At 47.5% G+C, this 23980-nt stretch overlaps 1 protein-coding gene across 1 annotated transcript in view; it reads left to right on the top strand.

Moving 5' to 3' along the window:
- LOC129820739 (AF4/FMR2 family member 3-like) overlaps positions 1-16850 on the top strand; it is a 45674-nt gene extending 28824 nt beyond the window's left edge. Inside the window, exons 7-18 of the mRNA XM_055877653.1 lie at positions 12-49; positions 1956-2160; positions 4729-6771; positions 7769-8424; positions 8566-8826; positions 9193-9256; positions 9457-9593; positions 9679-9750; positions 15315-15408; positions 15868-15917; positions 16046-16239; positions 16636-16850. Coding sequence (XP_055733628.1) covers positions 12-49; positions 1956-2160; positions 4729-6771; positions 7769-8424; positions 8566-8826; positions 9193-9256; positions 9457-9593; positions 9679-9750; positions 15315-15408; positions 15868-15917; positions 16046-16239; positions 16636-16757 — 3936 coding nt within the window. The 3' untranslated portion in view covers positions 16758-16850. The remainder of the gene's footprint in view (positions 1-11; positions 50-1955; positions 2161-4728; positions 6772-7768; positions 8425-8565; positions 8827-9192; positions 9257-9456; positions 9594-9678; positions 9751-15314; positions 15409-15867; positions 15918-16045; positions 16240-16635) is intronic.
- The last annotated feature ends 7130 nt before the right edge of the window (positions 16851-23980 follow it).

The raw sequence follows: 23980 nt of genomic DNA, 5'->3' as shown, positions 1-23980 counted from the left end.
CTCTCTACTAGGACCCTGAGCAGTCAGCCTCCTGGACTGGTAACAATAGGTATTAGATGTGTCTACTGCATTGTGTGTGTGTGTGTGTCCTGATTGTCTAGTCACTTTTACCCCTACCCACAGTACATGTACATACTACTGCAGTTACCTTGACTACCTTTACTGCAGTTACCTAGACTACCTCGTACCCCTGCACATTGACTCATTACCAGTACCACTTGGATAGAGCCTCGTTACCGGTACCACTTGGATAGAGCCTCGTTACCGGTACTCCTTGGATAGAGCCTCGTTACCGGTACCACTTGGATAGAGCCTCGTTACCGGTACCACTTGGATATAGCCTCGTTACCGGAACCCCTTGGATAGAGCCTGATTACCAGAACCCCTTGGATAGAGCCTTGTTACTGGTACCACTTGGATAGAGCCTTGTTACCGGTACCACTTGGATAGAGCCTTGTTACCGGTACCACTTGGATAGAGCCTTGTTACTGGTACCACTTGGATAGAGCCTCGTTACCGGTACCACTTGGATAAAACCTTGTTACCGGTACCACTTGGATGGAGCCTCACTACCGGAACCCCGTGGATAGAGCCTAGTTACCGGTACCACTTGGATAGAGTCTAGTTACCAGTACTCCTTGGATAGAGCCTCGTTACCGGTACCACTTGGATAGAGCCTCGTTACCGGTACCCCCTAGATAGAGCCTCGTTACCGGTACCACTTGGATAGAGCCTCGTTACCGGTACCCCCTAGATAGAGCCTCGTTACCGGTACCACTTGGATAGAGCCTCGTTACCGGTACCCGTTAGATAGAGCCTCGTTACCGGTACCCCTTAGATAGAGCCTCATTACCGGTGCTCCTTGGATAGAGCCTCGTTACCGGTACCACTTGGATAGAGCCTCGTTACCGGTACCCCATAGATAGAGCCTCGTTACCGGTACCACTTGGATAGAGCCTCGTTACCGGTACCACTTGGATAGAGCCTTGTTACCGGTACCACTTGGATAGAGCCTTGTTACCGGTACCACTTGGATAGAGCCTCGTTACCGGTACCACTTGGATAAAACCTTGTTACCGGTACCACTTGGATGGAGCCTCACTACCGGAACCCCGTGGATAGAACCTAGTTACCGGTACCACTTGGATAGAGTCTAGTTACCAGTACTCCTTGGATAGAGCCTCGTTACCGGTACCACTTGGATAGAGCCTCGTTACCGGTACCCCCTAGATAGAGCCTCGTTACCGGTACCACTTGGATAGAGCCTCGTTACCGGTACCCCCTAGATAGAGCCTCGTTACCGGTACCACTTGGATAGAGCCTCGTTACCGGTACCCCCTAGATAGAGCCTCGTTACCGGTACCACTTGGATAGAGCCTCGTTACCGGTACCCGTTAGATAGAGCCTCGTTACCGGTACCCCTTAGATAGAGCCTCATTACCGGTGCTCCTTGGATAGAGCCTCGTTACCGGTACCACTTGGATAGAGCCTCGTTACCGGTACCCCATAGATAGAGCCTCGTTACCGGTACCACTTGGATAGAGCCTCGTTACCGGTACCCCTTGGATAGAGCCTTGTTATTGTTCTATTTTTACTATTTCCTTTTTATTTTGTGATTTTTTTTTTACTCTGCATTGTTTGGAAAGGGCTTGTAGGTAAACAGTTCATAGTAAAGTCTACACTTGTTCTAATTCGTAAGCGATATGAAAGGTGTGGAATGTGACAGTTGGATTGTGTTATCTTTCTTCTGGTCACTCTTAAACAGACACACACTGATAGTGATTAATGAAAAGGGCCAGCGAGTTTGAGCGTCCACAAATTGTTTGTACTGTATGTGTGTTTGTGCAACTGTGCATGTTTGTGCGTGCCCGTGCATCTGTGTGTGTGTGTGTGTCTCTGTGTGTGTCTCTGTGTCTAAGCTGACCCCTTTCTGGTGTGTGTTTATTGATTGACAGTCTGTCGGAGCAGCACACACACACACATAGTGGGAGGGTGAGACGTTCAGGCTCAGACTCTTCAGGCTCAGACTCTTCAGGCTCAGACTCCTCCAGTGAGTCGGAGGAGGAGAGCAGTAGCCAGCGCCTTTGTAGCCCCTGCCCAGAAACACACTCCGATCCTGGGACACCCACCGACGCTCAGTCCCTCGGCTGCACCGAGGAGGTAGTACCACCATGATCACTGTCTGTCACACTGCTGTCTGTCTGTATACCATATCTCTCTCTCTTTAGCTACCTCTCTCTCTCATGGCATTTCTCGTTCTCTTTCTTTCTACATATTTCTCTCTCCCTTTAGCCCCTTCCACCCTTTTTTTTATACCTCCCCCTTTTCTCTCTCCCTCCCCTCATTTAGAATTCTCTCTCTCTCTCTCTTTCTCTCTCTGGGTGAGGCAGGGAGGGGTGAGGGGTGGGGGAGGGGTATTCAGGGAGAGGGAGGCAAGGTGCGGGTGTGGGGGAGGGGTTTGCAGGGGGAGGGGAGTTGCAGTAGGAATTAGAGTCTGGACGTCACGTGAACAAGCCCAGTCCCAAAGAGGAAAGCCCATGGGAGTTGGGAGTCCCGGAGATTTGGTTTCATGCTAACATTGCATTAGTACGTAGTTAGCATGACAGTCTCTCCCACACTAATAACCAACAGCAGACTCTCCCTGCTATACTAGCTTACACTAAAGTAAAGCTTCTTCACCTGCATTCTAGCTGTTTGGGGTTTTAGGCTGGGTCTCTGTACAGCACTTCGCTTAGCTGATGTACGAAGGGCTATATAAAATAAACTTGATTGATTTGATTGATTGATTGAAGACACACTTTAAATGGAAGTTTCATTGGCAGTGAGTTACAAGCATGTAAAAGCCCAGTAGAGAGAGACCAGGACCTTTTACACCGCTGCTTATAGACACACCTCTCAATTGGAGAGGGGGAGAGAGAGGTGTGTGTGTGTGTGTGGGGGGGGGGGGGGTATTGTCAATGGAGGGGGACAGCAGTTGGGGGTGTAGGTTTGCTATGCAGAGAGAGTTGAGTAGGGGAAACCTGCTTCTCCTGCCTGTATGAATGGAAGGCCCTGTGTGACTGTGTATGACCATAGCTGGCTCTATTCATGCAGTATATCAGGCCCCTATAGAGGTGGTGGGAGTGAGAGTGGTGGTGCGGGGTGGGAGCCCCATGTGTTTTTCATCTACGTTGAGCGAATGAGCGTTACAGTGTCTCCCGAGGAGGAGGAGGGAGGGGGTGGAACAGCGCTCCAGAGCTCCAGTTAGAGGGAGGGAGGGAGGGAGGTGGAACAGCGCTCCAGAGCTCCAGTTAGAGAGAGAGAGAGAGGGAGGGGACAGAGAGGATACAAGAGATGCAGTGTCTTCTCTGGAAAAGAGGGTGAGGGAAAGAGGGAAGGGGGGGTGACCTGGGAGGGGGGCGTGACCTGGGAGGAGAGCAGTGTTTGAGTAGAGGAGTAGTTTAAATTAGCTCTGGTCAGCTACTGGAGAGAGGGGGAGAAAGCTGGAGAGAGGGGGAGAAAGCTGGAGAGAGGGGGAGAAAGCTGGAGAGAGGGGGAGAGAGCGAGAGAGAGAAGGGGAGAGAGCGAGAGAGAGGGGGAGAGAGCGAGAGAGAGGGGGAGAGAGCGAGAGAGAGGGGGAGAGAGCGAGAGAGGGGGGGAGAGAGCGAACGAGAGGGGGAGAGAGCGAGAGAGAGGGGGAGAGAGAGAGCGAGAGGGGGAGAGAGAGAGGGGGGAGAGAGAGAGGAAAAAGTAGAAAATAACTAGAGAGTAGGAAAGTAATTGTACACTCCACCAGTGAGTATATCCTCTTCTTTTAAAGCTCTTTTATTCTTTGTTGATTAATGAGTGAGTTGTTAGGCAGAATAAACAGCATGTATGTGGGCGGGGGGTTATCGTCTGTCAGGGCAGATGTGTGTAGATTCCAGAGAAAGTAGAAAAGGAAGGAAGGTTGAAGAAGTAGTCACAGTTTTTAAAATGGGTCTGTTTATAAAATGGGTCTTCTTAGACTCTGGTTGAACGAATGGTAGTTTTGACAGTGTGTTGTTGTCTTAATGTACGTGTGCAGTGTAGATCAGAAATTTTTTGAAAATTTCACTTTTGAACGTTAAGAATGAAGCTGGGACAGTGAGTAAGAAATGTGGGTACTGTTTGTATGGTTTTGAGTGCGTAGTGTGTTTTGAAATATTCCAGTGTGTGTCATATTTTTTCAGGGAATCTATCATTCACTCCTGTCACTGTTGCCTCCTCTCTCATTCTCCTCTCTCTCTCATTCCATACTCTATCCCCCCTCCCCTTCAGAATTCTCTCTCTCTCTCTTCACAGGAAGAAGTGAGCATACGACAGATCCTTCTCTTCCTTATTCTCTCCTGTTCCCCTCCTTTCACAACTTCATTAAACATGTAGTTTTCTTTCAAATATATATATATATTTATATGGCACTGGCCATTCAACACATCAATATTTTTGTGGTGAAAAGCTCATATGTATATTTATAAATAGTCTTTCTCGCTGCTCAGGAAGATTGTTGTTTATGGGCTTAACCCCTGTTTTCATTGAATATAGTTCAATCATTTTCTGCAAGTTACTGATAGTGTAAGTTAGTGTTTAAAACCAATGTGAATGTATCAAAGTCAACCTGAAAAAAAAGCATGATCCCTCTCCTTTGCAGTTCCTACTGGACTGTTTCTCTACTCATCCCTCTCTCCTTAAATATGTCATCCCGCTCCATCCTCCTCTCTGTTTTCTCAGGCAGATCACCCCCCCACCACTCAGTGGCAGCTGGATAAGTGGCTGAAGAAAGTCAGAAAGAAATCCTCCTGGGATCCTGGCAACCGTGAGCACACCCAGAGAGCTACAGAACACAGCTCGCCCTCCCCAGACCCCCACAGAGCCCCGTCTCCGGCCAGATCCTGGGGAACCAGAGAGGACTACAGCCCCAGCCAGAGCCCTGTTCCCAGCCCACACTTCAACTACAGCCCCAGGCATAGCCCTCGGCCTAGCCCTGGCTGCAGCCCCTGTCCCAGTCCTTGCCACAGCCCCATCCCTAGCCCGGTCCCCAGTGTCTGTCTGAGCCCCTGCCTCAGCCCCAGAGCCAGCCGCAGCCCTAGCCCCATACCCCGACACCCCCCTAAGAGTCCTAGTCCCAGCCTTACTCAGTCGAGCTCCCGTCACTATCCTCAGGTTCGGAGTCTTCATCAGGAAAGCTTCAGGCCTCTCACGCGGCCTAGCTTAACATCCAGCCCGAGCCATAGACCCAAAATCAGGATCGCACCTGCTCCCAGCATTGAGTCTAAGAGCAAACTGAGGCACAGTTCCTCTCCCCAGCCTCCGCTTCAGCGCAGCTCCAGGCCTAAACCCAAACAGAGCCAGTCTGTTCCCACTCCCAAGAACACAGCCAAGGCAGCCCCTGTTCTGAGCACTGAGCCGAGCCACAGACCCAGACCTAGTCCCAACTCCAGTCCCAGGCTTCATTCTCAGCCTAAGTTGAAACACAACCCCATCCTAGCCCTCAAAACCAGCCAACATCTAACAACCTCTGGACAAAGACCCAAGGAGAGTTGCAGACTCAGCCACAATTCCAACTCCAAACCCAGGCCCAAGTTTGAGCCTAGTTTGACAACCAGCCTCAGTACCAGTCCCAGTCCCACACCCAAGGCCAAGACCTTACCTCCCGCAGACCCTAGCAGAGAGACCAGCAGCAGAGTTGGTCACAGTTCCAAATCGAGTCCCAAGCCACATTCTCGGCCGATCTCCAAAGCTGGTTCTGGGCCTAGCTCTAGATCCAGCCCCAGTCCTAGACCCAAAGTCAAATCCCGGGAGAACCCTGCTCCCCACCCAAAGCCTCCACAGAGGAAGCCCCAATCCAGGGAGAGAGAACGGGAGGTGGACAACCGGAGAGAGACCCAGGCAGCAGACAGGAAGGCAGACAGGCAGACAGAGGGAAGGGGGAAGGGTAATGTAGAGAGACAGGGAGAGAGGCAGGGGGAGAAACAGGGAGAGAGAAGACTGGCAGAGGATAAGTTGCTAAGACGCCCCTGGGTCCAGAGTTCAGAGGAGGAAGAGGACGTAGAGGAGAGAAAGAGGAGGGAGGAGAGAGAGAGGGAGGAGAAGAGGAGGAGGAGGAGGAAGGAGCAGCAGAGAGGTGAATGGCAGGCGGTCCAGCCCAAGCAGAGACCTCACACCAACAGCGAGCGACACCGCAATCCCATTGATCCACAACACCACGGGACCAAGAAAAAGAGGAGGAGGAAGAGTGAGGAGGAAGAGAGAGAGTCTCAACCGGACCCTTCCCTTCCGCCGTCGCCCTCCTCCCCCACACCTGTCATCCCTCCCACAGATTCCTCTTCTTCATCATCTTCCTCATCAGAGTCCGACTCGGAGCCCAGTCTGCCTCCCAACGTCGCCAAAGTCCCAGCCGACTCCACGTCCAGCCAGCGTCCTATCCCCAGGAGAGGGCACCAGGGCCCTGGGAGGCCATCAGGCAGCAGGCCAGGAGTGCTCTACCCCACTGCCACATCCAACCAAGAGCACGGGCCGCAGAGCCAGGCAAAGCAGAAACTCTACACCTTGGTCCCGTTTGGGCGTAGTGAGCAGGCCCCATCCTCACATCGAGGCCTGAGGAATCTGGTGGTGCAGTTAAACCTCTCCCTGCTCAGCAGAGTGCCTGATACTACGACAGACACCCCAGCCTCTCACAAACACCCTTCCTCTTCCTCTTCCAAGCAAAAAGAGGCCATGAGACACCTGTACACCCCAGAGACAGAGGGAGGAGACAGCAGGAGGAAACGGAAGGTAACACACATTTCTCTTTTTCTCTTCATAACTTGTAAACAAGGTAGTTGTACTGTAGCTAGTTTATCATGGAATACTAATGCCACCCTTTACTGAGACCTGAGGTCACTGTTGATTTAAGAAATACAATAGCCTGGTGTCCGTGATGTAGTGTTAAATGCTGTTTACTCTCCACTACATCTCTGGTGATGTTGCTTCAGAACTACAATAGCCTGGTGTCCATCAGTGTTTCTTCAGAACTACAATAGCCTGGTGTCCATCAGTGTTGCTTCAGAACTACAATACCCTGGAATCTGTGGTGTTGCTTCAGAAGAATTGCAATAGCCTGGTGTCCATCACTGTTGCTTTAGAACTATAATAGCCTCGTGTCCATCACTGTTGCTTTAGAACTATAGTAGCCTGGTGTCCATCACTGTTGCTTTAGAACTATGATAGCCTGGTGTCCACCACTGTTGCTTTAGAACTATAGTAGCCTGGTGTCCATCACTGTTGCTTTAGAACTATGATAGCCTGGTGTCCATCACTGTTGCTTTAGAACTATAATAGCCTGGTGTCCATCACTGTTGCTTTAGAACTATGATAGCTTTGTGTCCATCACTGTTGCTTTAGAACTATGATAGCTTGGTGTCCACCACTGTTGCTTTAGAACTATAGTAGCCTGGTGTCCATCACTGTTGCTTTAGAACTATGATAGCCTGGTGTCTATCCCTGTTGCTTTAGAACTATGATAGCCTGGTGTCCATCACTGTTGCTTTAGAACTATAATAGCCTGGTGTCCATCACTGTTGCTTTAGAACTATGATAGCTTGGTGTCCATCACTGTTGCTTTAGAACTATGATAGCTTGGTGTCCACCACTGTTGCTTTAGAACTATAGTAGCCTGGTGTCCACCACTGTTGCTTTAGAACTATAGTAGCCTGGTGTCCACCACTGTTGCTTTAGAACTATAGTAGCCTGGTGTCCGTCGTTCAACCATAATGGGTGTGTTTCTTCCCAGTCAGAGAATGGAATCCAGCACCAAAGAGAGAGTAAGCGGAGTAACTCCCACACCAACGGCCCCTCAGCCCACACAGAGTCTACAGCTAACAGAGAGAGTACCCGGAGTAACTCCCACACCAACGGCCCCTCAGCCCACACAGAGTCTACAGCTAACAGAGAGAGTACCCGGAGTAACTCCCACACCAACGGCCCCTCAGCCCACACAGAGTCTACAGCTAACAGAGAGAGTAAGCGGAGTAACTCCCACACCAACGGCCCCTCAGCCCACACAGAGTCTACAACTAACAGAGAGAGTACCCGGAGTAACTCCCACACCAACGGCCCCTCAGCCCACACAGAGTCTACAGCTAACAGAGAGAGTACCCGGAGTAACTCCCACACCAACGGCCCCTCAGCCCACACAGAGTCTACAGCTAACAGAGAGAGTAAGCGGAGTAACTCCCACACCAACGGCCCCTCAGCCCACACAGAGTCTACAGCTAACAGAGAGAGTAAGCGGAGTAACTCCCACACCAACGGCCCCTCAGCCCACACAGAGTCTACAGCTAACAGAGAGAGTAAGCGGAGTAACTCCCACACCAACGGCCCCTCAGCCCACACAGAGTCTACAACTAACAGATGTCTAGACCCCCACAAAGATGCCAGACACAACAGGTGAGACTGGAACGCACACTCTCATACACATTCTCATACACACTCTCATAAACACTTATACCCACTCGTACACAAAACAGGCATACAGACTGTAAAAAGTACTGACTGTGTCTTTGGGTGGGGGGGTGTATGTGTGAGCAGGTTCTTGGAGGACTACCTAGACAGTAAGAGGCCACTGTCCCCCCTGTCCCCTCTCTCTGACACCCCGGACCCCACCAAGCCTCCCATCAAAACACAGCCCCCAGTGCAGCACTACACAAACAGTGAGGTGCCCAGGACCCATGCTAAGATGGAGGTGGAGTGTGTAGGCGTGTCAGGGAAGCCCCCGCCCATGTGTGAATCCTGGGGACCTCCTTTACAACGGGCAGGGAGCCAGAGAGGAACTGTACTCAACCATGAACCGTGAGTGACTGTCTGACTAAAATTAGACCACTTTCGGTCCTCATGACCACATTCTACAGCCCAACATATACCACCAGAAGCAGTCTGTAGCTGTCACACAGTAACATATGTGTCTGATATTTACTATTCTCGCTCTCTCGCTCTCTTTCTCGCTCTCTTTCTCGCTCTCTCTCTCGCTCTCTCTTTCTCGCTCTCTTTCTCACTCTCTTTCTCTCTCTCGCTCTCTCTTTCTCTCTCTCGCTCTCTCTTTCTCGCTCTCTTTCTCTTTCTCGCTCTCTTTCTCTTTCTCGCTCTCTTTCTCTTTCACGCTCTCTTTCTCTCTCTCTCTCTCTCTCTTTCTCTCTCTCTCTCTCTCTCTCCATCTAGCCCACACCATGCTGAGTACTACATGCATGAGGCCAAGAGAATGAAGCACCGTGCAGATGCCATGGTAAGACTGTGTCAGGACCAGAGGGACTGTTGTAACCCTGAAATAGGTCCTTTAAAGATGTCTAGGACAATTAGTACAACTTTACAGATGGTTTAAAATAAGGACCCTGTCATGAATTACTTGATTAAGTGGCTAAAGAGAGATCTCATCTCTCCCGACCTTTTTTATCTCACATATCACTTACAAAATCTCTGTCTCAGGTGGATAAGCTGGGGAAGGCAGTGAACTATGTGGATGCTGCTCTCTCCTTCATGGAGTGTGGCAAAGCTATGGAGGAAGGACCGCTGGAGGACAAGTCTCCCTACAGCATGTACACAGAGACGGTAGAGCTCATCAGGTAAGATATACACACACACATGTGCACACACACAAACACGCACATACATACACCCGCTTTAACAGTGATCCTCTGGGTTTGTCAGGTATGCCATGAGGCTGAAGAACCACTCTGGTCCTGGGGCCAGACAGGAAGACAAACAGTTGGCCGTACTGTGGTACGTATGTCACTAGCAACAGTCGTCTAAATGTATAAAAGGTCAAAAATACAGTTCTGATCAATATACAGTAACAGCTGCATAATGGAAAAATATACTTCATGTTAAATTCCATCAAATATTGGCTGAATTATAGAACATAAACCATTATTTAATAAGATCCCGAAAATCTAAGTATTCAATTTAATGTCAACTATATATGGTCGATTTATGTGTTTTAGAAATAACTAAATGACATGAAATTGGGCCTATACTCTATGCAACCAGCATCTTTCTAGGCCTCTACCACACCCCACAATCTCCAACATCTATCCCCATGGCTTTCCCTCATATTCCTGATTGGTTTTGTATATTCAACATTCGGTCGAGACTGTGTTTAAGAACAGGACCTAAACACCCTGCTCTAGAATTTTTTTGAGCAAAAATTGTTTAGTTGTTTGTTCATTTTCAAGAGCGGATTCCCTTGTGGTTTAGCCTACTTGTATTTCTTGTGATATAAATATTATGTCTGTGCGTTTCGCCCCTGTTCAAGTGTCAGTGCAGTAAATCCTTGTCCAATCATCAGTGTGGAAATAGATTCCAATCAAAACCCTGTACCATTGTTGACATTTTGAAGGGGACGGGCATGTGTTTGAGCGGACATAGTGCACGTTGGCACGATCATAAAATCTGCAGCAAATCTACAAGCAATTGTTCAAATGTGCATTGCTTTCTTTCTAAATGAATCGATCCATCGACAATTATGTGACAAGTGAATTTACACATCACAAAAACAAGGGACAATCCTGAGGTGCACGTTGCTGATGTCACTTCCTCTATGTTTAGCCTACAGAATATAATCATCTGTAGGATGTGTGTGTGGGGCATCTCCCCTGGGCTATGTTTCAGGTTGCAGGTCCTACCAACAGAATACAACCTTGCACTCTGGTACCCAGCAAACCATGATCCGTTTTGTATTTCACACAAGTCCAATGTAATGGAGTCTGTTGCACATGTTGTTAATGGTTTGCCGTTCACTCAAAGACCTGAAAATAGCTAGACCTGAGTGCCTTGTTGACCAGAATAAACCCTAACCCCTCCTCCCTAGGCACTTGTTCAGATCTAAAACAACTGGATAGGTGGAAGCAATTGGGTGAATGCACTTTGAAGTACATATCAGCTCTGGTAAAAGTACACTCAAGGAAATATTTGATTGATCCTAGTGATTGAGGAGTGTCATTAAAACAGGTTAATATGCCCCACCAGTATTAGACTATACAGAAAGCCCTTGAAATAAGTAAATCAACTCCATGATAGAATAGTCAAATCAAATATTAACTCCAACAGACATGGGGGCAGGGCAGGAAAATCTGAATGCTGTGGACCAAGAGGTTGTGAGTTCAAATCCAAGCTGAGGACATGTTGGATAATAATTACTGTATACTGATAATTACTGTTAAAAACAAATTCTTATTTACAATGACGTCCTATCCCGGCCAAACCCGGACAACGCTGTGCCAATTGTGCACCGCCCAATCACGGCCAGATGTGATGCAGCCTGGATTGGAACCAGGTACTGCAGTGATGCCTCTTGCACTGAGATGCAGTGTCTAAAACCACTACGCCAGTCGGGAGCCCTGAGATGCAGTGTCTAAAACCACTGCGCCAGTCGGGAGCACTGAGATGCAGTGTCTAAAACCACTACGCCAGTCGGGAGCCCTGAGATGCAGTGTCTAAAACCACTACGCCAGTCAGGAGCCCTGAGATGCAGTGTCTAAAACCACTACGCCAGTCGGGAGCACTGATATGCAGTGTCTAAAACCACTACGCCAGTCGGTAGCCCTGAGATGCAGTGTCTAAAACCACTACGCCAGTCGGGAGCACTGAGATGCAGTGTCTAAAACCACTGCGCCAGTCGGGAGCACTGAGACGCAGTGTCTAAAACCACTACGCCAGTCGGTAGCCCTGAGATGCAGTGTCTAAAACCACTACGCCAGTCGGGAGCACTGAGATGCAGTGTCTAAAACCACTGCGCAAGTCGGGAGCCCTGAGATGCAGTGTCTAAAACCACTACGCCAGTCGGGAGCACTGAGATGCAGTGTCTAAAACCACTACGCCAGTCGGGAGCACTGAGATGCAGTGTTTAAAACCACTGCGCCAGTCGGGAGCACTGAGATGCAGTGTTTAAAACCACTGCGCCAGTCGGGAGCCCTGAGATGCAGTGTCTAAAACCACTACGCCAGTCGGGAGCCCTGAGATGCAGTGTCTAAAACCACTACGCCAGTCAGGAGCCCTGAGATGCAGTGTCTAAAACCACTACGCCAGTCGGGAGCACTGATATGCAGTGTCTAAAACCACTACGCCAGTCGGTAGCCCTGAGATGCAGTGTCTAAAACCACTACGCCAGTCGGGAGCACTGAGATGCAGTGTCTAAAACCACTGCGCCAGTCGGGAGCACTGAGACGCAGTGTCTAAAACCACTACGCCAGTCGGTAGCCCTGAGATGCAGTGTCTAAAACCACTACGCCAGTCGGGAGCACTGAGATGCAGTGTCTAAAACCACTGCGCAAGTCGGGAGCCCTGAGATGCAGTGTCTAAAACCACTACGCCAGTCGGGAGCACTGAGATGCAGTGTCTAAAACCACTACGCCAGTCGGGAGCACTGAGATGCAGTGTTTAAAACCACTGCGCCAGTCGGGAGCACTGAGATGCAGTGTTTAAAACCACTGCGCCAGTCGGGAGCCCTGAGATGCAGTGTCTAAAACCACTGCGCCAGTCGGGAGCACTGAGATGCAGTGTCTAAAACCACTGCGCCAGTCGGGAGCCCTGAGATGCAGTGTCTAAAACCACTGCGCCAGTCGGGAGCCCTGAGATGCAGTGTCTAAAACCACTGCGCCAGTCGGGAGCCCTGAGATGCAGTGTCTAAAACCACTGCACCAGTCGGGAGCCCTGAGATGCAGTGTCTAAAACCACTACGCCAGTCGGGAGCACTGAGATGCAGTGTCTAAAACCACTGCGCCAGTCGGGAGCCCTGAGATGCAGTGTCTAAAACCACTGCGCCAGTCGGGAGCCCTGAGATGCAGTGTCTAAAACCACTGCGCCAGTCGGGAGCCCTGAGATGCAGTGTCTAAAACCACTACGCCAGTCGGGAGCCCTGAGATGCAGTGTCTAAAACCACTACGCCAGTCGGGAGCCCTGAGATGCAGTGTCTAAAACCACTACGCCAGTCGGGAGCCCTGAGATGCAGTGTCTAAAACCACTACGCCAGTCGGGAGCCCTGAGATGCAGTGTCTAAAACCACTACGCCAGTCGGGAGCCCTGAGATACACAGAAATGTTCTTGCAACATCTCATGAAACGTGTCTAGAACATTAAGGTTGTATATTCTGAGAACATTGTAACCATGTTCTAGATCATTTCTGTTTGACACTAAGGGAATGTTCACCTAACTTTAACACCAAAACATGCTTTTTTTCAATGTTTACTAACGACATGCCACTGACTGAGTAAAGCCAGAGTGTTTATGCATGCTGATGACTCAACACTGTACACGTCAGCTACTACAGCGACTGGAACGACTGCAACACTCAACAAAGAGCTGCAGTTAGTGTCAGAGTGGGTGGCAAGGAATAAGTTAGCCCTAAATAATGTCTAAAACCACTACGCCAGTCGGGAGCCCTGAGATGCAGTGTCTAAAACCACTACGCCAGTCGGGAGCCCTGAGATGCAGTGTCTAAAACCACTACGCCAGTCGGGAGCCCTGAGATGCAGTGTCTAAAACCACTGCGCCAGTCGGGAGCACTGAGATGCAGTGTCTAAAACCACTACGCCAGTCGGGAGCCCTGAGATGCAGTGTCTAAAACCACTACGCCAGTCGGGAGCCCTGAGATGCAGTGTCTAAAACCACTACGCCAGTCGGGAGCCCTGAGATGCAGTGTCTAAAACCACTGCGCCAGTCGGGAGCCCTGAGATGCAGTGTCTAAAACCACTGCGCCAGTCGGGAGCCCTGAGATGCAGTGTCTAAAACCACTGCGCCAGTCGGGAGCCCTGAGATGCAGTGTCTAAAACCACTGCGCCAGTCGGGAGCCCTGAGATGCAGTGTCTAAAACCACTACGCCAGTCGGGAGCCCTGAGATGCAGTGTCTAAAACCACTGCGCCAGTCGGGAGCCCTGAGATGCAGTGTCTAAAACCACTGCGCCAGTCGGGAGCCCTGAGATGCAGTGTCTAAAACCACTGCGCCAGTCGGGAGCCCTGAGATGCAGTGTCTAAAACCACTACGCCAGTCGGGAGCCTTGAGATGCAGTGTCTAAAACCACTACGCCAGTCGGGAGCCTTGAGATGCAGTGTCTAAAACCACTGCGCCAGTCGGGAGCCCTGAGATGCAGTGTCTAAAACCATTGCGCCAGTCGGGAGCCCTGAGATGCAGTGTCTAAAACCACTGCGCCAGTCGGGAGCACTGAGATGCAGTGTCTAAAACCACCGCGCCAGTCGGGAGCCCTGAGATGCAGTGTCTAAAACCACCGCGCCAGTCGGGAGCCCTGAGATGCAGTGTCTAAAACCACCGCGCCAGTCGGGAGCCCTGAGATGCAGTGTCTAAAACCACTGCGCCAGTCTGGAGCCCTGACAACTTATACACAGAAATGTTCTTGCAACATCTCATGAAACGTGTCTAGAACATTAAGGTTGTATATTCTGAGAACATTGTAACCACGTTCTAGATCATTTCTGTTTGACACTAAGGGAATGTTCACCTAACTTTAACACCAAAACATGCTTTTTTTCAATGTTTACTAACGACATGCCACTGACTGAGTAAAGCCAGAGTGTTTATGCATGCTGATGACTCAACACTGTACACGTCAGCTACTACAGCGACTGGAACGACTGCAACACTCAACAAAGAGCTGCAGTTAGTGTCAGAGTGGGTGGCAAGGAATAAGTTAGCCCTAAATATTTCTAAAAGTATTGTATTTGGAACAAAACACTCACTAAAACCTAAACCTCAACTAACTCTTGTAATAAATAATGTGGAAATTGAGCATGTTGAGATGACTAAACTGCTTGGAGTAACACTAGATTGTAAACTGTCATGGTCAAAATATATGGATGCAGTAGTAGCTAAGATGGGGAGTCTGTCTATAATAAAGCGCTGCTCTGAATTCTTAACAGCACTATCAACAAGGCAGGTCCTACAGGCCCTAGTTTTGTCACACCTTGACTACTGTTCAGTCGTGTGGTCAGGTGCCACACAAAAGAACTTAGGAAAATTTCAATTGGCTCAGAACAGGGCAGCACAGCTGGCCCTTGGATGTATACGGAGAGCTACACGGGGAACATTACAAAAACGTTTTCTCTCCCTAGAATTGTTAGCTGGGTAGTGAGGTACTGCTCTGTGTCAGCTGTCATGGGCAGCCTTGCTGTATGGAGAAGAAGGTGCTTTCTGTATCCATAAGTTTCCGGATATCTGTGTCCTTTGAATATTTTAATCCTTCTCAACTGTAATGGGATTTGTGGACTCAAATAAGGTATTTCAAATGTGTGGCTGTGTGTGTGTTTGTGTGTGGCTGTGTGTGTGTGTTCCCTAGTTTCCGGTGCCTTGCTCTTCTGTACTGGCAGATGTTTCGTCTGAAGAAGGACCAAGCCATGAAGTACTCCAAAGCTCTACTGGACTACTTTAAGGTACAAACCTCATCCTCACCCTCATCCTCACCCTCATCCTCACCCTGAAGTACTCCAAAGCTCTACTGGACTACTTTAAGGTACAAACCTCATCCTCACCCTCATCCTCACCCTCATCCTCACCCTCATCCTCACCCTGAAGTACTCCAAAGCTCTAGTGGACTACTTTAAGGTACAAACCTCATCCTCACCCTCATCCTCACCCTCATCCTCACCCTCATCCTCACCCTGAAGTACTCCAAAGCTCTACTGGACTACTTTAAGGTACATACCTCATCCTCACCCTCATCCTCACCCTTATCCTCTCCCTCACCCTAACCCTGAAGTACTACAAAGCTCTAGTGGACTACTTTAACGTACAAACCTCACCAGCACCAAGATTTGGTGTGATACAATTAAACGCAGATGTATTCGAATTAAATTGGATAGATTGTAAACATGTGTTTTATGTCGTTCCAGAGTTCTCCCAAAGTGCCTACTACACCCCCCATCTGGAGCGACTCGGGAAAGTAAGGAAGTCTCTCCCTCTCTTATTTCCTCCCTCTAAATCTCTGCAATGTATTTGTGAATGTGTATATAGTATTAGGTTGATTTGATTCTCCCCAGTGAAGCATCATTGTGGTGTTCTCATCCACAGGGGCACAGGGGGGCCTCCCTCCTCTCTCTCACCCAGCCCCTCAGCCCTCCCCCTGGGCAGCTCCCCCTCTTCCCTCATCAACATTCCCCTGCGTATCCACCAGATGGCAGCAAACCACCTGAACATCACCAACAATGTCCTATACAGCTACGAGTACTGGGAACTAGCAGAAAGCCTGGTCAGAGACAACAATGGTGAGAGAGACTAACCCATTATTAGGCAATACGTAGATGGACTGAAATGACAGTTGTGGCTTTTTGGAGAGAGAGAATGTGAACATTGTTACAACAATGTACATAGACAATAATATAACATGTTAAATGTCTATTATTTTGAAACTATTGTGAGTGTAATATTTACTATTGATTTCTGATTGTTTATTTCATTTTTGTTTATTGTTTTTTTCACTTGCTTTGGCAAGTTGAGAGAGTTCAGGTTGTTGATACTAGGTTTCATTGCTTTACTTGATTTTATCTAACTCTCCACTCCCTCTTTCTCTCCCTTCCTCTCTCTCTCCTTCTCACTCTCTCCCTCTTTCTCTCGCTTCCTCTCTCTCTCTCTCTCCCTCTTTCTGTCTCTCCTCTCTCCAGAGTTCTTTAACTACCTGAATACACTGTCAGGGCCATTGACTCTCCACAGTAGTATTGCTCATGCAGTCCAGTACACCAGACAGGGTCTGCAGTGGATACGCATCAGTGCCAACGTGGGCTAGTGGCAGGAGGGAGAGAGGGACACAACCCGTGTGATTATAAGTGGAGGATTCCCCCTGCATTCCACGTCGTCAGGATTATTATTATGCTTCAATTCTCAGCATGTACCGCAAATGATGGATTGGATTTATACACAGTGGTGACTCTTTACCTTGTGCTTGATCTTGATTGGGGGAAGGTGTTGTTATTCCTACAATTAAGCAGAGCGAACTGTCTTGGTATCTCTTTCCTCTTCCTGTTCGGATTGTCAGTGCAGATCTACAAAGTGCCACATGGATTTAAAGCCTTTAAACTCGCTGTTTGCCAAATGTGCCACATGTGATGATGAAACAAACACAGGAACTGTCTAACAAGGACATTTTAAGAGAAACATGGCACAGTGCACCAGTGAGGACTTTATGATTCTTCTACTGTACAAAACATAGACTGTAAAAGATCAAGAGACCTGGATTACATTTCTGAATACAAAGCATTCAACCACAGTAAAACTCTAACTAGCCTCCGTTGCAAAAAGCCACTGTGGAAACCAGTGACCATTTCCTCAAAAAGCCAATTCCTGTCCACTGGGCATAGACGCCAGTTCAATGTCTAGTTTTGGTTGAGTTGTCTACTAACGTGAATTCAACGTGAATAAACAAAAATGTCACCATGTTATTGGATTCAGGTTAAAAGTCGGTTGGAAAAAATACAAAATTCCTTTGCGTTGATGACTTTTTACAAATCCAATCAGTTTTCCATGTTGATTCAACGTCATCACATTGATTTGTTTTTGTTAAAATGACGTGGATACAACATTCATTCAACCAGTTTGTGCCCAGTGGGAAGAGACCTGGACTGCATTTCTGGACTACATTTCCCATGAGCCTTTACAGGACGAATGGATTCATCATGGGAAAGGTGAAGTTGGGATTTTGAGTTTTCTTTTGGATTGTCAGACCACTCATCCCAAAGGGTAGATCAAGTTACCAGTAGCTTCGCTTTTATGACTCCACTGTGTGATGGCCTTTTTTAAGGACATTTTGAGATACCTTTCACTTTGTTATGTGCACTGTGTGTGTCAGACCATTTATTTTTACAAAAATACCAAACCTACAGCATTTAGATGTCCAGTATTCATATTCCTGTCTTTGCAAAATTATTATTTATAATATCGTCTAATGTGGTTATCAAAAGCCAAAATGTGTTTCATAAATGTCTTTTTGATATTGCAATTTGTATGTAGGGGTCTATCCCCTTGTTTATTGAAGCAGAATCTGTACAGTGAGTTTACAAAACATTAGGAACATCTGCTCTTTCCGAGACAGACTGACCAAATCACATTTTATTGGTCACATACACATGTTATTTTTTTTATTTCACCTTTATTTAACCAGGTAGGCTAGTTGAGAACAAGTTCTCATTTGCAACTGCAACCTGGCCAAGATAAAGCATAGCAATTTGACACATACAACAACATAGTTACACATGGAATAAACAAAACAGTTAATAATACAGTAGAACAAAAGAAAACAAAATGATATAGGATAAATGTGCAAATGATATAGGATAAGGGAGTTAAGGCAATAAATAGGCCATGGTGGTGAAGTAATTACAATATAGCAATTAAACACTGGATGTGCAGAAGATGAATGTGCAAGTAGAGATACTGGGGTGCAAAGGAGCAAGATAAATAAATACAGTATGGGGATGAGGTAGGTAGATAGATGGGCTGTTTACAGATGGGCTATGCACAGGTGCAGTGATCTGTGAGCTGCTCTGACAGCTGGTGCTTAAAGCTAGTGAGGGAGATATGAGTCTCCAGCTTCAGAGATTTTTGCAGTTCGTTCCAGTCATTGGCAGCAGAGAACTGGAAGGAAAGACGACCAAAGGAGGAATTGGCTTTGGGGGTGACCAGTGAGATATACCTGCTGGAGCGTGTGCTACGAGTGGGTGCTGCTATGGTGACCAGTGAGCTGAGATAAGGTGGGGCTTTACCTAGCAGAGACTTGTAGATAACCTGTAGCCAGTAGGTTTAGCGACGAGTATGAAGCGAGGGCCAACCAACGAGAGTGTACAGGTCGCAATGGTGGGTAGTGTATGGGGCTTTGGTGACAAAATGGATGGCACTGTGATATACTGCATCCAGTTTGTTGAGTAGAGTGTTGGAGGCTATTTTATAGATGACATCACCGAAGTCGAGGATTGGTAGGATGGTCAGTTTTACGAGGGTATGTTTGGCAGCATGAGTGGAGGATGGTTTGTTGTGATATAGGAAGCCAATTCTAGATTTAATTTTGGATTGGAGATGCTTAATGTGAGTCTGGAAGGAGAGTTTACAGTCTAACCAGACACCTAGGTATTTGTAGTTGTCCAGAGTAGTGATGCTGGACGGGCGAGCAGGTGCGGGCAGTGATCGGTTGAATAGCATGCATTTAGTTATACTTGCGTTTAAGAGCAGTTGGAGGCCACGGAAGGAGAGTTGTATGGCGTTGAAGCTCGTCTGGAGGTTAGTTAGTGTCCAAAGAGGGGCCAGAAGTATACAGAATGGTGTCGTCTGCGTAGAGGTGGATCAGAGAATCACCAGCAGCAGGAGCGACATCATTGATGTATACAGAGAAGAGAGTCGGCCCGGGGATTGAACCATGTGGCACCCCCATAGAGACTGCCAGAGGTCCAAACAACAGGCCCTCCAATTTGACACACTGAACTCTATCAGAGAAGTAGTTGGTAAACCAGGCGAGGCAGTCATTTGAGAAACCAAGGCTGTCGAGTCTGCCAATAAGAATGTGGTGATTGACAGAGTCGAAAGCCTTGACCAGGTCGATGAATACAGCTGCACAGTATTGCCTCTTATCGATGGCGGTTATGATGTCGTTTAGGACCTTGAGCGTGGCTGAGGTGCACCCATGACCAGCTCGGAAACCACATTGCATAGCGTAGAAGGTACGGTGAGATTCGAAATGGTCGGTAATCTGTTTGTTAACTTGGCTTTCAAAGACCTTAGAAAGTGTAGAATAGATATAGGTCTGTAGCAGTTTGGGTCTAGAGTCTCCCCCTTTGAAGAGGGGGATGACCGCAGCAGCTTTCCAATCTTTGGGAATCTCAGACGATACGAAAGAGAGGTTGAACAGGCTAGTAATAGGGGTTGCAACAATTTCGGCAGATAATGTTAGAAAGAGAGGGTCCAGATTGTCTAGCCCGGCTGATTTGTAGGGGTCCAGATTTTGCAGCTCTTTCAGAACATCAGCTATCTGGATTTGGGTGAAGGAGAAATGGTGGGGGCTTTGGCGGGTTGCTGTGGAGGGTGCTGGGCAGTTGACCGGGGTTGGGATAGCCAGGAGGAAAGCATGATCAGCCGTAGAGAAATGCTTATTGAAATTCTCAATTATAGTGGATTTATCAGTGGTGACAGTGTTTCCTAGCCTCAGTGCAGTGGGCAGCTGGGATGAGGTGCTCTTAATATCCTGGAGTAAACCAAGGGCTATATCTATTCCTAGTTCAACATTTTTTTGAATAGGACATGCTTATTTAAGATGGTTAGGAAGTCACTTTTAAAGAATAGCCAGGCATCATCTACTGACGGGATGAGGTCAATGTCATTCCAGGATACCCCGGCCAGGTCGATTAGAAAGGCCTGCTCGCAGAAGTGTTTTAGGGAGCGTTTGACAGTGATGAGGGGTGGTTTTTTGGTCGCAGAACCATTACGGATGCAGGCAATGATCGCTGAGATCTTGATTGAAAACAGCAGAGGTGTATTTGGAGGGCGAGTTAGTTAGGATGACATCCATGAGAGTGCCCATGTTGGTGGTTAGCAGATGTTATTGTAAGTGTAGCAAAATGCTTGCGCTTCTAGTTCTGACAGTGCAGCAATATCTAACAAGTAATCTAACAATTCCAAAACTACCTAATACACACATCTTAGTAAAGGGATGGAATAAGAATATATACATATAAATATAGGGACGAGCGGTATAGGCATAGACCAGGTGAAAGCTAAGATCCCTTATTGATGTTTCTTGTTAAATCCACTTCCATCAGTGTAGATGAAGGGGAGGAGACAGGTTAAAGAATGATTTTTAAGCCTTGAGACATGGATTGTGTATGTGTGCCATTCAGAGGGTGAATGGGCAAGACAAATAATGTAAGTGCTTTTAAACAGGATACGGTCGTAGGTGCCAGGCGCATCGGTTTGTGTCAAGAACTGCAACGCTGCTGGGTTTTTCACCCTCAACAGTTTCCCATGTGTATCAAGAATGGTCCACCACCCAAAGGACATCCAGCCAACTTGACACAACTGTGAGAAGCATTGGAATCAACATGGGCCAGCATTCCTGTTGAACGCTTTGGACACCTTGTAGAGTTCCTGCCCTGACGAACTGAGTCTGTTCTGTGGGCAAACTGGATATTAGGGAGGTATTCCTGATGTTTTATCTATCTGATGATGAACCAGATAGATTTCTACTTAGTGATCTCACAGATATTTCCAAAATTCTCTTTGTCTCACTCAACTTTCCATAAGTAGATGTGTGTGTGTGTGTGTGTATTCCAGTTATATAGGCCTAGCTGTATTTCTGCTCAGACTGTTGGTCTTAACTCCCTAGCCAACATGGAGAGATCTCTCATTCTGCCCCCCTCTCCTCCACCTCTCCCTGCCTTTGACTGACTGACTCCCTAGCCTCTTTCTTTCTGCCCCCCCCCCCACCACCCCCCCACACACACACACGCACACACACACACCTTTCTTGCTTTCTCTGAGCAGGTTGTCTGATAGCTAATTCTTCTTTGTCCATCACTTATTACTGCTGCCCTTTCCACCAATAGGAAGACTGCTATGGCAAGCCTCAGCATCCGCTGTCTGGAACCATAGCAACAGGCTGTAACCTACATCTGTGCACGTGACAGGCTCAATGAAACGAGACCAAAAGTGGAAATATGATGTATTTTTTTAAATATACATCAGAGAATCCATAATTAGAAGTAGGCTAGACGAAATATGACAATCGAACAAACTTGAAATATGAAATATGCTGTATTGACTTCATGCATCTTTAACGGATTTTCGGGGTTAATTAGTTTATGAATGAACGAACAAACGTGCATTTAGCCTACCATAGCCTACCATCAAAAGTCTACCATCAAAAGTCAATGGAGACTTTTGAGATAACGGTTTACCCAGTAGCAGTAGCCTATACTTGACTGAAGTATCCGAGCTCCCCGGTGTGTCGGTATTCTCTGCATGTATGCCGCCCGTCATTTGTGCGTAGGTCTGTGCGCGTGTCAGGTTTTCTGAGGACACTGACTGGTGGCACAGCGGCCAGTCTGCATCAAAGCACGAGACAAAAGAGAACAAAAAAAAACACTCGGACTAGTCTACCCGCAACCTTTTTTTCACCAGAGTCCTAATATAGGCCCACTATAGAATATGCAGACTGTATGTTTTACCAGTCTACACTCTAATCCAGACCATTTTCTGCGTTGTGCTCTCGCAATTCAATTCAATTCTCTTTCCCTCTCAGTGTATGTGTGCGTGCATGTATTAGGGGACCAATAGGCTGGATGCAGTAACAGTAAAAACACAGCCCATTCAATGAGGACGTGCGTGCGTGAGAGGATATGTGGGTGGTCTATAGTAGGCCTCCACATCCGCTCGTCCCTAATCTCTTTGGCCAAATTCCCTTTAGATTTTTAGCCCCCTTTTCCGGTGTCTATATTGAGTAATCGCCACTTTGCAGTGCTGTGGAGACCGAGGAGATAAGGGCTAAGGGAAATGGGCAATGAAATGGAACTTGTCCCTTCACAGCCCTGCGTCAAATGTAGTGTTGTTGACTCGCCACTGGGTGGCACGATAACCCCAGCCAGCGGCAATGCGAGCTTTCACTGACCTGACAGGGAGGAGGGTTCAAGACGGTAAACGGTGACGGGAGGAATCTGGTAGTTGAGAGGTAGAGCGAGAGAGGAACAAAAGCAGCCAGGCTGCTGAAAATGGAAAGTACACGGAGAAGGGTGAACGAAAAAATTATGCAAGTCAAACTTGGAAGACCACGACAGTTACACTAAACTCCAAATAAGGAATAACTCCAGTGCCTCCTAGACATTTAGCCGCTTGGTTTCAGGACAAGTCAGTAGAAGAGAGAAAAGGTGAGTAGCAAAGTGACTACAGCTTTTACAACGGGAACTGCGCACGAGTGTGTGTGGACACTTTGTAGCACACTCGTGCACCTCTTGTTGTTGATTCAGTGTTGGGCAATTATGTAACAGGATTCCGACGTAAGCAGCAGTGTTCCCACTGCACACATCATTTGTGCAGAGTGTGGTGCTGCGACACATGATTCATTCCGTTCGCTAGCTACATTTTGTTGTTTATCAAAAGGTCAAATAGGGGGTACTTATAGTTGTCCTGTTTCACACATGTACAGTGTGGTCCAGCCACAGCCAGTTCTCGCCATGCAGGTCGACCACTAATAATTGTTTGTGTTTAGATCGAGGAGGAAGCAAGGAGGAGGGTTAGTTAGAGAAGGGACTGGCTATATCTGTAACCCACTCCAGCAAGGCCTGCAAGTGTGACCCCAGTAACATAATTGCTTTAATCATTTTCAGTACAGTAGGCTAGAGTCAGTGAGGAGAGTATTCTTAGCTAGCTACAGTACATACCTAACAGCGCTGACAAAAAAGGGAGAGGCTGGAGTTAGGGGGTTCTACTAAACTAACATATGGAATGGTTTTTAGATGGTCATACATGGATCATTTTTCTATTTGATTTATAATTTTAGGACCCATGTAGTTATACATTTTTTTAATATAAAAAATGATTTGATAACATTGAATTTGGCCTGTACTACTATAGCCCATAGAAACGCATTGAATAACACATGAATAAAAAAGGCAAAAGAGACAGTAAAAAAGGTTTTGGAGGGTCTGTCCTATATCTAGGAGATAAGAAAGCTCAGGAAATAATATTTTGGGGGGGGATACATATTTAACCCCCATAAAACGACTTGTTTTAATGTTTTAAACCGGCACTGGGTTGCCCTCAGAGGAGTCTCATCTTTCCATAGAGTGGTCATATTATACCGAACACAAATATAAATGCAACATTTAAACTGTTGGTTTCATGAGCTGATATAGAAGGTCCCAGAAATGTTCCATATGCACAAAAAGCTTATTTCTCTTAATGTATTTTGCACAAATGTGTTTACATCCCTGTAGGTGAGCATTTCTCCTTTGCCAAGAAAATCCATCCACCTGA

Source organism: Salvelinus fontinalis, chromosome 23 (genome assembly GCF_029448725.1).
Source record: "Salvelinus fontinalis isolate EN_2023a chromosome 23, ASM2944872v1, whole genome shotgun sequence".
Taxonomy (NCBI): domain Eukaryota; kingdom Metazoa; phylum Chordata; class Actinopteri; order Salmoniformes; family Salmonidae; genus Salvelinus; species Salvelinus fontinalis.
Note: the sequence above shows the minus strand (reverse complement) of the source record. Positions and strands in the feature narration are given on the sequence as shown.